At 37.7% G+C, this 15,176-nt stretch overlaps 1 protein-coding gene across 1 annotated transcript in view; it reads right to left on the reverse strand.

The window, feature by feature from the left end:
• The window catches only part of LOC139949902 (uncharacterized), a 35,229-nt gene extending 23,310 nt beyond the window's left edge, over positions 1-11,919 (reverse strand). Inside the window, exons 1-5 of the mRNA XM_071948473.1 lie at positions 11,800-11,919; positions 10,144-10,332; positions 8,162-8,195; positions 3,031-3,120; positions 96-263 (exon numbers count right to left, since the gene is read on the reverse strand). Of these exons, the coding sequence (XP_071804574.1) occupies positions 96-263; positions 3,031-3,120; positions 8,162-8,195; positions 10,144-10,332; positions 11,800-11,913 (595 nt within the window). The 5' untranslated portion in view covers positions 11,914-11,919. The remainder of the gene's footprint in view (positions 1-95; positions 264-3,030; positions 3,121-8,161; positions 8,196-10,143; positions 10,333-11,799) is intronic.
• Positions 11,920-15,176: the final 3,257 nt, after the last annotated feature.

Raw genomic sequence — 15,176 nt, forward strand, 5'->3', positions numbered from 1 at the left:
CCAGCTCTTAAAGACCTGGACACTATTGGTTATTGTCAAAGACCAGATTGGCCAAAGCGTTTTTAAATTTTCAGACAGATTGGGTGACCCGGTACCGTTGTGGTCGGTGGTCAACAAAGGTGCCGTCGTTGTTTCTTCTAAGGTTGTGAGAACCGTCCCTTCTAAGGTTGTGTGAACTGTTGGTTGGTCGGTTGACAGTGACGGGGGAGACGACACTTCCTCGGTGGTTGACTGTAGAATTGTGCCCGTTGTGGTCGGTACTTCTAGTAATAATAATTTCATTATTAAAATAAAACTTGTAAATGAAAGAGGAAGAACGAGAAAGAGAGTTTCAATCCTACTAAAAAAAACCTGAAAGGATTTTACCAGAAGGCTTCGCGACTTCTCATATATTTTCGCTGTAAGTTTTTTTTTCTGAAACATTAAATCCCCCAAAAGAGAAAATATAGAGGAAATTTTCAGTTTGTATTAATCGTTTTTCACCTATAGGAGTGAACCTCACCAGTCCCGAAGTTGTTCATGTTTTCTCCGCAGTTTGCACATTGCTATTATTTCTATGAACATCTCTCCTTTGCTCTGGACCTAACTCATAAAGGCATACACAAAACAACGATATGCCTAATTCAGACATTTACTAGGTGTACCCGACAATTTTAAATTATTTTCGTTACTTTTTTATTTATTTTTGTGCATGTGGTTGCCAATTTAATTATGAAAAAGAGGATGAAAAGGGAAAACACAATTATGATCAGTCATAACGCTATACAGGATTAACAATTTTGTTACAAATGCAACTTTAATCGAATTTTCCTTTCAAGGCAGTGGACACTATTGGTAATTACTCAAAATAATTAATACCATAAACCCTCCTTGGGAACGAGTAATGGGGAGAGGTTGATAGTATAAAACATTGTGAGAAACGGCTCCCTCTGAAGTGCCGCAGTTTTCGAGAAAGAATAATTTTCAACGAATTTGATTTCGAGACCTCATAATTATTTAGAAATTGAGGTCACGAAATCAAGCATCTGAAAGCACATAGCTTCGTGTGACAAGAGTGTTTTTTCTTTCATTATCTTGCAACTTTGACGACCAATTGAGCTCAAATTTTCACAGGTTTTTTATTTTTTAATTTTTTAAGTGCATCACCAAACCCGACTTCACCTTGAGACCCCTTCACTTATTAAATTCGTGAAACCTAAACACATGATGTCTACTTGCGTTATGAGACTAATTCAAACATCACGCAAGGTGCTTTTCACGCAATCGTAAACAATGGGGTGGATGATGGTATCACTCTTACGTTTTAGACCGGGGATGAACTAAAGGACACCCCCTCCCCCCCCCCCACACTTCTCAAACATTGTACCTAATAAATATGCGGGGAAAAAAAACAATTAGCCCAATATACTATAGGTTTTCTCGGTCAATTTCGGAAAATGAGCAGCCAATTTAACCACCAGCCTATTTTATTTCGCACGAAATCGAATGCTACTAAAAAAGGGTCATTCGATTTCGTTTTAAGACTAGTCAAATCTACTTTTACGTCATTCGATTTAACAAATAATCATTCAATTTAACAATTCATCGAAGCTGCATTCAAATTCGCAGGAGTGTTTTTGAGGCGTATGTTTAGTCATTCAATTTCATTTTGAGGCAGTCAATTCTAATATTTGTGCAATCTTAAAAACGCTTGGTTAACTTGTTGTTTCCTTATATGAATGTTAAAAGCATGCGTTTAATTTGTTGGCACTCTTGAACATAATATGCCAAGATGTCTGGCCCGCCAACAGATGGTTAGTGAATATTTACAAAAACCAACAACTAGAAAAACATTGTTGTTCTTTCTTTTTTTTAAACCCCCAAAACATTCAAACACATTCAAGTGTCAGGTCTTGGTCAGTTAACCATTGAAGGTCTCCCGAAAAAATAAAGAAGAAAACAACCCTTATGGGGCCCAAGGTAAAGTCTACTGGAAACATAAAATAAAGAAAATAAGGTTCGCTCGATTTAAAAGTGAAGGTAGGTACGAAACGGTTTGCCTTATACAGTTTATCTGTTTATTCGTATTTCTTGGTCCTTGGTGAGCGAAATTGATTGCCTCTTTACGAAATTGAAAATGATTAAATCAGCAAAAGCTCTAGTCGAACCAGCTTTGCTAAATTGGTGATGATTGTGTGTCATGAAAAAGAATGAGTGTGCTAGGAACTTGAATGCCTCAAAACGAAATTGAATGACCGAATTCTGAAGAAGAGGCAAAATTACTTTAATTCGAACGCATGAAAATTAAATTGGCTGCTCATTTGCCGAATTTGACCAAGAAAAACCTATAATTATTTTCATTTAAGATTTGCAATATTCAAAAAAAATAATCATACACAAAATGAGAAAACGGTGATTCCAAAATAGTCTCAAAATAACATAAACTTTGTGCACACTTGTTTTCCATTGTGTTTCTGTGATGGAAAGTAAGAAACATTGACCGCTCTGTGAAATAATGTTCAGTTTTACAGGCGTGTTGGTAGGGTCGGTTTATAGTGGTCTCTTTCCTCGCCTTCCACCTCCAGGACCCAGGTTAGAATCCCTTTAGATTCCCTGATTGCGTGGGTTTCCTTTATAAGAAAACATAACTGGGGTTTTCTTCCCAAATCTAAAACTGCAGTTTCCTTTTTGTCTTCCCTCCATAAGCATTTTTGAGGTATGGCGGACGTGATACGCGCACGTCACACGCGGCGACTGATGCCACGCTCACCATGTTGGTGGTCATTAGGTTTACGTGTAAACGCCGCGTCGCCTAAAATGCACACTTCACTGAATAACATACGTTCTATTTCTATGGTCAATACGCACAAATTTACCACAACTTTACAGTGTTGTAGCATTGTGTCCGCCATACCTCAAAAAGGCTTATTGGATTGATGCCTATTCGCTAGTGATAGTGATTTGGTTCGCTTTTCTGAGAGTCCTTGGGTTCATATCGGGTATCCAAAACACCATGGACCCCATCACAGCGTGTATCAATAATGTTCTTACCTTTCGAACACAGAATTTGATCGCCATTGCAATCTGAATTAGCATGCAAGTGGCATCCATCTTGGTTGCTATTATGCAGGCAGATGCATTCTGTTAAACAATAAATATAAAATGCATAAAAGCAAATGAACATACTAAAAAGGAAACTTTCTGCTAATGTTGATATACATTAAGCCCTTATTAGGTGTTCGGGCAACAGCCCGAACAACTCTCTGTTATTGTTCGTTTTGGGGTTTTTTTCCCCCGTCTTTTTCTCAGAGTCGTTTGTCCACAAAGCTTGTATTTAAGTAAAAACTTTGCATGCAGGTAGACAATAACCAGTAGATGATGCAAAAGTTGTTATGTCACGATGGGTGACTGCTCTATATTCCGACATCCCTATATTCCGACACCCCTATCTTCCGACAACTCAACCTATATTCCGACACCCCTATATTCCGACACCCCTATGTTCCGACACCCCTATATTCCAACGACCCAAACACCCCTATGTTCCGACACCCCTATGTCCCGACAACTTGTACCAATATTTTGTGTTAGCCATTTTTTTTTTAAAGAAAAACGGTGTGACTTGAAGAAACTACACATGACCGCAATTTAGTCCATGAACGTACCGGTAACCTATCTTTATGTAGTCCCACAAAGGAGCTTAATTTGTATAACAAGTGTTATTCTGCTATTAAAAATTAGCAACTTTGGTTTCTTTAGCAGAGGACTAAGTAATGGAGGGGTGGTAGGACTTAATTATCTATTGTTATTTAGGGAATAACAGTGTTCGTACCCGGTCTTCACTGCGCGGTAATGACCGGGTTGGTGGCTAGCGCTGTTAACGGACCGAGCCGGAGGCGAGGTCCGTTAAAAGCGCCAGCCACCAACCAAGGTCATTACCACGCAGTGAAGACCGGGTACGAACACTGTTATTCCCATTAGCGAATTAAACGGCTAAAATTGTCCAAATTTTGTGACTTTTCTCTCGGCGGTACTTCCAGACATGTTCAGGGCCATATTTGAGCTTGCGTGCGTTAATCACATTACTGATCTTTGAGACCAGTGACTCTTTTAAATAATGATCTGTTCAGCGCTTTCACTGGGGTCAAAGGAGGCAAAATAGACGATAGCTGTTCCTTGTGCATTAAAACGCGCGCATGAGCTCGGCGTCAGTTTATACGCGCGCACATGTTACACGCGCGCACTCAAAATTGATACATTTTCAGCGCGCTTACGCGTAAGTGCGCGAAGTTGCAATGAAACTAACAGGGATAAAAATAAGCGTGCGATACAGTGCAACGCGCAAGGTTTACACAATGTATGCTGATTTAGTGGCCACTTATTCGCTATTTTCCAAAGCCGGTCTTTATACCACCGTTAACACTCCCACACGTGACCGGGTTTTGACCAATCAGAGACTTGAAACCGTCCAAGGTATTTATTAAATTGTCGGGGGGGGGCAAAAGAATGAAATTACACATCGGCGCAATAAACGCAGGAGAGGGTTGGATTTTTTATTAATGGAAGGCTCATGTAATGGTATCAACACGGACACGCACCTAACAATAGCAAAGTACCGAGTATTTTATTGCCAGCTACCTCGGGGAGCCATACTCATAAGTATAACCCCCCCCAAAAAAATGAAATCCATGCGTGATTCCATCACTTTTTCAAACAGTACAAATTCATTTTATGAATGTTCAAACCTAATCCCGGTCGAAAATTACTGGGAAACCTGGCGTAATACAAGTTGTGTTCTTGTTATCAACTGAGTAATAATGTGCGGAAACAACTTGTCGGAACATAGGGGTGTCGGAATATAGGTTGAGTTGTCGGAACATAGGGGTGTCGGAACATAGGGGTGTCGGAACATAGGGGTGTCGGAATATAGGGGTGTCGGAATATAGGGGTGTCGGAATATAGAGGTGTCGGAATATAGGTGTGTAACCGTCACGATGACGTCATTCAGTTGTTGAAATTGAGTTGGTCTTTGAACAGCGTTTTGTAACCGTTTTTTATAAAATCGATATGGTTAGAAAGATGTTGTAAAAATAGAATACATTGATCTACACAAAATTTAATATGCCTCGAAATTGCGTGGTTTTCTTTTTACCTCATCGACTAACACGGTCGGCCATTAATGGGAGTCAAAGTTATGGCTGACCGTGTTAGTTCGCGACGTAAAAATGAAAACCGTGCAATTTTGAGTGATACTTGTGTGGATCATTATATTCTACTTTTAAAACATCTTTATAACCATATGCATTTCATAACCGACGGTTTCAAACGGTTCCTTTAAGTCAACTTGCATTTACAACCTTGCATTACAAATTATTTGGTGTTTGTTGGCTCTATACTCTGAAAGAGTTGGTGTGGCCTTGACGTTTCGAACATGCTCCACTCTCTTCTAACATATAATGCTCGCCATCTGCTAAAGACGAGCAGAGCATACTCTCTTCAAAAAGTCAAGACTAAACCGGCTCTTTTCAGAGCCAACCCTTAAACACACAAAGCGATTTAATATAATTAATGGTTGTGTTACACATTAATGTTATGTTGATTTCAAAACAGTGCCGATTCACATGAAAGGAAACAGAAACAAAAATGAGTTGGTTGCACAGCAAATTTAGTCAATACTTGCAAACTATCCAGTTATCCACAGAATGCAACAATGTACTAACAATGAAATAACTAAATAACCAATATAATTCACTGCTATTTCCATGGATTAATTATCCTACAGTTGTACCAGAAAATTAATGATTTATTTCTCGTTAAATCTGTTTTGTTTCTCTCACATGCACATGCTAGTCAACGGTACGAGTATGAGTAGAAAAATTACTTCGATTACATTGGTTTTATTGGATTGCTGGTTTACATTGAAAACGAATCGGCACTTCATAATTTACAATCGATGGGATATTTTTCTTGAACTTTATATTACACTCCTAATAACCAAAGATTACAAGTGTGAAGAACGGCGATTGTGAATAATTAATTTCTTCATAGATACATTCCCTGCATGCCCACACTACATGCCCACAAAACACCGTAGACTTAGGCCTTTTTTCGTGAAGCTATCTAATGAAGTTTAAAAAAAACCTAAAAACCCATGTACTATTGAAAAGATGTTTTAGCAACTACAACAGAACACTCAAGAGGTCAGATCGAAACCGTCGACTCTGCAAGTCTCGCGCGATGAATCGATCAAACAACTCGTACGAAGACTACATGTTCCCACTACAATAAACTTTCACTTTGAACTATACAGAATATTGCATAAGTTACTATTGTTTTATAATAGCGCATGAAATGTGTTAAAGTCACCTGGAAATAGAATTTTTATTTTTTTCAAACATAAGAGTATAATAATTTATGTTAAGTAACAATAAAACAATTTTTTTAGTAAATGTTTGTCGAGATTTATGTGTTTAAAAAATAGTTGCAGTTGTTTGGGGGTTGGCTCCGCCTACCCCTTTTATGACGTCAATCGAGGCAGACTTTGCCTTGATGCATAGAGTAAACACACGAGCAAATAACATGCAAGTCCAAGTCATTGAGTTTGTACCTTTCAAAAAAATTGCTTTCTTGCATTTTTTTTCCCGGCAATGCCGACTAAGTGTATTGCTGCTGGGTGCAGCAAAACAACTAAAGATGAGGTCAGTCTGCACGGCTGGTCAGCAGACTCGCAAGAGCAATAGTGTCTATAGGTCCGGTCCGACGTCTTTTTTTAGCACTGTGCAGCATTTTCTGTTCAAATATCGCGCCTCAATTGACGTCACGAATAGCGCCCTCTCGGGTCGGAGCCTACTCTTAAATTTGAAAAAAAATAATAAGATAAGAACTAATTTTTTAGAACCTAAGTTAACTGTTAATTCACATTCCTTTCATCAAAACATTAGTGACAAATGCTTTATTTTGACAAAATACCACTTCCAGGTGACTTTAAGATTAATGATTTTTGTCGTTGGGCAAAATATTATGCTTTCAATAAACAATGAACAGGGGGGTCAGGTTTTATTATCTGGTTTGCTATATCGATTTATTGTTTTATTGCCTATTTTACTTTCAAAATAGACCGATGGTGCGGCTAATTTGTACATGTGATCACGTGACTTGAGATGGATATAAAAACACACACAGTATTGGAAGACTCGTACCGATGGACCAAAATCAGCTGTATTTTCGATATAATAAGATTTTTAACTCAAAAGGAAGCCCATTTAATAAAGTTAAATGTCGTGACATTGATTTAAATCATAATATTTGCTGTTTAATAAATCCAGTGTTTTACTTCTAAAGAAGTTTCGTTAGAGAGTATGGTTAAACTACGTAATACTGATTTTAGAGCGAGCTCATCATCACGCGCCGTGGTTTTTGCGTTGTGCACGGCGTGAAGTCGGGCTGTTATAAGGGATATCGCAAAGTTGTTTGACTCTCTAGCTAGTGGACACAGCTACAAAAAGGGTGAACATAAAGGATTTTACAACTTCTTCAGTAGATCTTGTGTTTTTGATTGGCAGTAAAATCAATACAATGAGGGCAATGTAAACCCACACTTTGAACATTCTCGTGGAATTGCCTAGTTGGTGGAACTGTTTTTACCCATTACTGGCATTGTTCAGCCACCGGTAAGGTCTCTGGTACAAATTCAGGATCTATTCTGTAGTGATTTCGAACAATTGAACAAATTTATTTGTTTGTTTGTGTGTTTAATGTGACGATAATCATTTCTTTTCAACGCACGTTGATATACAGTACGCCGTGTTTGTTCATGTTTAATACACCAATCACAGGTCACGTGACGTTGGTCGCCCCTCTTATCTATTAGATATAGGGTCTTTTTCAACAAAATATACCAGCGAGTATGCGAGGAGAAACAGTTAATCTGCAACAGACGCAAGTATGCCAACAAGAAAACAACGCAAACAAAGACTATATTTTTTTATGTGAAATCAAACCTTTGTAATACAAATTGTGAAATGAAATACGCACATCAATTGGTTAACCCATAAACATAATTAAAAGCTGAGACACGGATCAAATGATAATTAATTTAGCCTGTTGAAACAAGTAAATTAAACCAATCTATTAAAGATTGATACCAAGAACATGCGTCAAAATATATATAGGAGTAGCTTACCTTTACAACTATCATCAAACAAAGTTGAGAAAGGCTGCATGGGGAAAAACACATTAATTTTTTGTTTGACATGTTACTCCTTACACATTCACCGAGGTGTGGTTAGCACACTATAGGCGCCACTACATATTATTTACTTTGAATTAGTTTTGAACGATTTTGCATTGTGGTAAATTATATCCGTTCTAAAGTTGGTCTAAAACACAAACTATTTCATAGAGCTGCTTAGCGGCCGATTTTGTGCTTAATGTGCAGTTTCAATTTCATTGCGCTGCTATTAACCAATAGCACACGAAAAGGTGTGCTAACCTTTCGGTGTTCACTGGACAAAAATAAAATGAAGTCACAAGGCAAATTTACGGGTGCGTTTTGGCGACCCTAACCAAAGCCCAACCGAGTCAACAAGTCGGTTACCGGTTGGTTCTGAACAGCATCGCCACCCCGCTCAACCGAACACGCAAAAACGCTCAACCGATGACCAAAGTTTCTGGTTGGGGTCACCAAAACGCACTCCAAGATGAACGCGCATAATGGCCGCTTTTTTTTTTTTTTTGCTAACCTGTGAAATACGCTTGCACCTTAGCAGATTTGTCTGCTACAGTAAGCAGTGCTATGAAATCGGGCCTTGGTTAAATCAAAATAATATACTCCTTCCAAATCACGTCACAAACTCAAAGCAAGTAGTTAAACGGATGGTCTGTAACTGGCTGAGAGTTATGCGTGGCGAGTACTTGCGTGCTATAGTTTTCATTGACAAGAATACATATAAAAACACATATAAAAATGTTTCCTCAAAACAAATATTTGCAAAAACAGCAGCCAATATGACGCAATTAGATTACCATAATGCTTAACGTAACACAACGCACACAGTTTAGTATAACTTGGATTTATTTGATGAAACTTGGCAAGTAGCAAGCAATAGTTATGAAATGATAGATATGTACATTAAATAAGTTTCTGTGTTAAAGCAAGTCTAGCGCATAAAAGACATAATTTTGAAAAGCTTTCATTTATGCTTTGTTATTATTTATTACATAATATTTTGTTTGCTAACAAAACAGTTGCTGGCAGTGTAAATCCACAATAAACATAAAATGACAGACTTGTAGAAGTTTGAGATCGAGAGGCCATTTGGTTCAAGAGAAAATAATATTAAAAACAGAGTTTACATTAATTTTTGTATTGCGATAAACTCCAAACGGGAAATTAAGTGTATTTGTTTTTCATCAAGTAATATTTTAGGCAGAAATATTTCAAGGGATATTTCTAATAGCGTCATTAATATTAGACCGTGTATGTAGGATTTATGATAATCTGTGGTCTTATAGACGACTTATGTCTTACCAATAATTCTGTAATCTTTCTTTGAAAGGCAGTGGACACTATTGGTAATTGTCAAAGACTAGTCTTCTCACTTGCTGTATCTCAACATATGCATAAAATAACAAACCTGTGAAATTTGAGCTCAAATGGTCGTCGAAGTTGCGAGATAATAATGAAAAGAAGAAAAAAAACTTTGTCACACGAAGTTGTGTGCTTTCAGATGGTTGATTTCGAGACCTCAAATTCTAAATCTGAGGTCTCAAAATCAATTTCGTGTAAAATTACTTCTTTCTCGAAAACTATGGCACTTCAGAGGGAGCTGTTTCTCACAATGGGTGCGTTCGTTTAGCTTCCCTGGGTCAACCCCGGTGTGTGGCGTTTTTTTTTTCCAGGACGAACGTGGGTAATTATCTGCACACGTTTGTCCTGAAAAAAAAAACACGTCACACACCGGGGTCGACCCAGGGAAGCTAAACGAACTCACCCTATGTTTCATACCATCAAGCTTCCCCCATTTCTCGTCACCAAGTAAGGTTTTGTGCTATTAACTATTTTGAGTAATTACCAATAGTGTCCACTGCCTTTAACGTTTTTTTTTTTTAAAGTAAATCGTTTAAAATATCAACATATTATACCATAATGAGTAGGTCATATACCTCGTTAATACGCATTCCAATCATAACCTGTTTCGATCCTATTGGGTATTCACCAGATGTTTCGCACCAACTAATAAAATGGGCGAGATCTTCAAATGTAGAGATGTCGAGTCGGGAATAACCGCTAAAACTGCAATTATTGTCCTCTAACTTGTAGTTTTCGTGAGAAACATAACTGGGTGTACCCCCCTAAATTAAAGACAGAGAAATTGAAATTAAATAATTAAATTGTATGCCCTGAACGCATGATGAGTGATCCCGCAATTCGACGTTCTTGGCTTGATTTATACTATAGGAGACAATAAGATTAAACTTTATGATGAGTTGTGGATATTACCATGGCAACATATGCTTTCAGTAAAGAGAGACGCTTAAAGGCAGTGGACACTATTGGTAATTGTCAAAGACTAGCCTTCACAGTTGGTGTATCTCAACATATGCATAAAATTACAAACCTGTGAAAATTTGAGCTCAATCGGTCATTGAACTTGCGAGATAATAATGAAAGAAAAAAAACACCAATGTCACACGGAGTTGTGTGCGTTTAGATGGTTGATTTCGAGACCTCAAGTTCTCAACTTGAGGTCTCGACATCAAATTCGTGAAAAATTACTTCTTTCTCGAAAACTATGGCACTTCAGAGGGAGCCGTTTCTCACAATGTTTTATACCATCAACATCTACCCATTACTGGTCACCAAGAAAGGTTTTATGCTAATAATTATTTTGAGTAATTACCAATAGTGTCCACTGCCTTTAAGCAGGAAACTGTTCTTCTCTATTCATCTGTAGCAGAAATGCTGCAAACACCAATCATTAATTTAGGCCCTGATATAAAGACGGTTCCCGATTAACTGAAAAAGAAAATGTTACTGACTGGGTTTAGGGAAAATGTTTTAGTCGCTGTCCCATGTTCTTAGGATGTCATTAGAAACACCCTTAGCAACAGCCGATAGCCGTAGCTGTAGACGCAAATTCGGATATGGCCTCATACCGTTATTTTTTAGTGTTAACATTTTAAAAGGTAGATTCATATAATATTGGTAAACAATTAATGACCATACTTAGGGGGAAACCACTGCATCTGTTGGTAGTATAAACTCTTATTAGTTAGGCCTATATGCTAGCCCTGGTGGTCTTACACTTTCGTGTTGTATCTGTGTACAGTGGAAGAATCCTATGTATATAGGGCTATCCTATATGCATGAATCAGATTTCTGAGGATTTGTGTCTGTTCGCGAATGTTGCGGGCATCTGGCGTCCGCTGTCACCTCGTGAAAGGGTGGACGGGTTTGACGTTCTTGAGGAAAACATCTCAAGAGTTTTGCTGCTGTTTTCTCAACAAGCAGACACTGAGCTGGAACATTCACGGGTCACTTTTAGTGATCAATCATCACTAAAACAACAAAATATATAACAAATACCTTTAAATTGCCCAATAATTTAAATTGTGCCTTTTGAAATGTTTCCCGATAGTATAATCTGCAGTGTTGTAGTCGAGACCAGTATACCCGAGCCCAAGACTCTGGCATGCCCAAGACCAATACCAGGACCACGCAAGACGATACCAAGACCAAAATCAAGATAAATACCAAGACCAGAGTATCGAGGGGGACATCGGTCTCGAGACCTACAACACTGTAATCAGTTTACTTACGTTTATTAAGGCATCTCTTAGAACTTTGTCATTACAACTACCACTGACACCACGCTGACATGCTGCAATTATGCCAATCACCAATGTCACTTGCAGCAGAGTATTCGCAATCATTATTGACTGAAGAAGTTTCAAACAACAACAGCAAACTCAAAGAATATATCCTTGGGATTTAAGCTGACTTCATGATAAGCTCAATCTGACATGAAATTTGCACCTGTCCACCGCATCGACGGTAGAATTGAATGACTGTTGGTACGACAGCCGCTCTGAATCCTGCTACGGTTTCTGCTTTGTTTAAAACTGCCGTGCGAGTGCGCGTGACGTCATTAAAACTGATTATAATAATGACAACAATATAATGGAAATTTTTGGTTGTTGATAACAAAACAGTTGTTTGCCGTGTAAGCACTTTGTGTAATCCACCATTATCGTAAACTGACAAACCTGTAGAAGTTCGAGATCGATCAGCCATCTGGGCCACGATTAAGACTGAAGTGAAAAACAGATTACCCAATCAGTTTGCGTGACATGTATTCAAAAACAAAACAAATAAAAAACTGCACTGAGCGAGTGTCACCAAACGGGAAGTTATTTTTTATTTAGTTCTCATCAAATATAAGATTTCAGACAGAAATATTTCAAGGGATGTTCTCTACTATCATCATCATTAGACCGACAGTGGTGTAAGTTTCATGTAAGTCTGTGGTCTTAGACGAGTGTTGTCTTACCAATTCTGTAATGTTCCTTTAATCTTCTTATAGCGTTTTAACAATAATATAAAAAAAAAATACAGTGAAGTCCAACTGTAAAAAAAAATAGAAACAAATATAAAAAGTCATAAAAACATTTGCAGAACGAAATGAGCACTAATCTCGAATCTAATTAAAACTGCAAAAAATCACACATATAGGTTTAAGTAAGTTATGGAAACATAGTTTTATGGGAGGGGTTGAAGTGTATAGTCAGAACATCAGACGTCATATCACTGCGAGGCTCTTGACTGACGTCTTGTTACCAGACTTTCAAACCATAGTGAGATTACCCACCAGAAAAGGATAGACTTGAAATATTTTGTTTGGTGTCTTTAAAGGCAGTGAACATTATTGGTAATTGTCAAAGACTAGTCTTCACAGTTGGTGTATCTCAACATATGCATAAAATAACAAACCTGTGAAAATTTGCAGAAAAGAGCATTCTCCAGTTTCAGATCAACCTGTCGCAGAGAGTCACCCGAACAGAGTAAGATTTTTTTTTATTTACCGCCTCTGTCGATAACAAAACCGTTGTATTAAAGACAGTTGACACTTTTGGTAATTGTCAAAGACTAATCTTCCCACTTGGTGTATCTCAACATATGCATAAAATAACAAACCTGTGAAAATTGGAGCTCAATTGGTCTTCAAGTTGCGAGACACTAGTAATAGAAAAAACACTTCTGGCACACGAAGTTGTGTGCGTTTATATTGTTGATTTTAAGACCTCATATTCTAAATCTGAGGTCTCGAAATCAAATTCGTGGAAAATTTTTACTTCTTTCTCGAAAACTATGTCACTTCGGAGGGCGCTGTTTCTTACAGTGTTTTATACTACCAACATCTCCCCATGACTCGTCACCAAGTAAGGTTATGCTAATACTTATTTTGAGTAATTACCAATAGTGTCCACTGCCTTTAACAGCGAAAAATAAAATTGTATTAATTACTTTATTATCGTGTTAGGTGACACAGTAACAACAAAACCACTGTGAGTTTTATTACCCGGGAAAAAGTGCAGATTACACGTCATAATAATAATAACAGTATTTATAAAGCGCCAAATTGCCAAAGGATACGTGCCGTCCAGTGTTTCAAAGTTTTCTGTCACGTCTTTGTGCCGTTTAAAAAAGAAATTCATTGTTGAGGTCACTTTAGGCCTACGTTGCTGTAACCTAGTGCTGTTTATGTATTAAAGACACTGGACACCTTTGGTAACTGTCAAAGACCAGTATTCTCACTTGGTGTATCCAAACGTATGCATAAAATAACAAACCCGTGAAACATTGAGCTCAATTGGTCGTCGAAGTTGCGAGAGAAAAATGTAAGAAAAGGAAACCCTTGTTGCACAAGTTGTGCGCTTTCAATTCTTAGGTGTCGAAATCAAATTCCAATATTTTGTGAGAAACTATTTCTTTCTCAAAAACTAAGTTACTTCAGAGGAGGAGGATCTAGTGTAAACGCGGTGAGAGACTCTTACCATCCCCTATTGTGATGACCATCTTGGAATGTCAGCCGTAAATTGTGAACAATAAACTCCAAAACCCCCAGTGTAGTATAAAGGCCTATAGTAAGTTCTTTTGTGTACGCCTATTGAGCAGGCCATCCTTTTCCTTAGTGTGCTTAGCCATATAAAACCAAATGCAGACAATAAACCACCCTCACTCTTCTTCAGCTTTTGGTACAGGAAGGTTGGATCTCTCTAACTTATATAGTCATCCTCCATGAGGTCGTAGTATTTATTAAGGTTAATTTATTTTGGTTGTCCAAAGGCTGATTGGAAACTGAGTTGGTAGTACACTACTCCTATACAGCAACCTTTCAGCTGGAGGACACCATTATTTTCACCATTAAATCTCTGTTCGGACTTGGCTGTGATGCATAACGTGTAACACTAAAATCAACACCCGCCATGTAGACGTTACCACATACCATGGAGAAATTCCTCCATGCACATACCATCACTATGCCAGAGGTCAAGCTCTTAAAGGAACACGTTGCCTTGGATCGGACGAGTTGGTCTTTAAAAAGCGTTTGAAACCGTTTGTTATGAAATGTATATGATAAGAAAGATGTTTTAAAAGTAGAATATAATGTTCCACACAAGTATCACTCAAAATTGCACGGTTTTCTTTTTACGTCGCGATCTATCACGGTCGGCCATTTATGGGAGTCAAAATTTTGACTCCCATAAATGGCCGACCGTGTTATTGGACGATGTAAAAAGAAAACCACGCAATTTCGAGGCATATTTGTGTAGATCATTGTATTCTACTTTTATATTATCTTTCTAACCATATGCATTTTATAACAAACGGTCACAAAACGCTTTTCAAAGACCAACTCGACCGATCCAAGGCATGGTGTTCCTTTAAGTACACGCCAATTCATTTATTTCCTCGGTTATGGAGCAAATTGCCTTCATATTTAAAAGACTCACTTACTCTTAGATACTTTGAATGTTTTTTTGTAACAAATTATCTGCTTATTATCATGACCTTCAATCCCAACAAACCTAATATTTTTAAGTTTTGTTTTTAGACCCATTTATTTTTCTCTCATCTTGTTTACATATATGTTTGTTTTGTTTATTAAATGTTTATTTATTTATTACTTTATTCA

This window comes from Asterias amurensis, chromosome 17 (assembly GCF_032118995.1).
Source record: "Asterias amurensis chromosome 17, ASM3211899v1".
Lineage (NCBI taxonomy): Eukaryota > Metazoa > Echinodermata > Asteroidea > Forcipulatida > Asteriidae > Asterias > Asterias amurensis.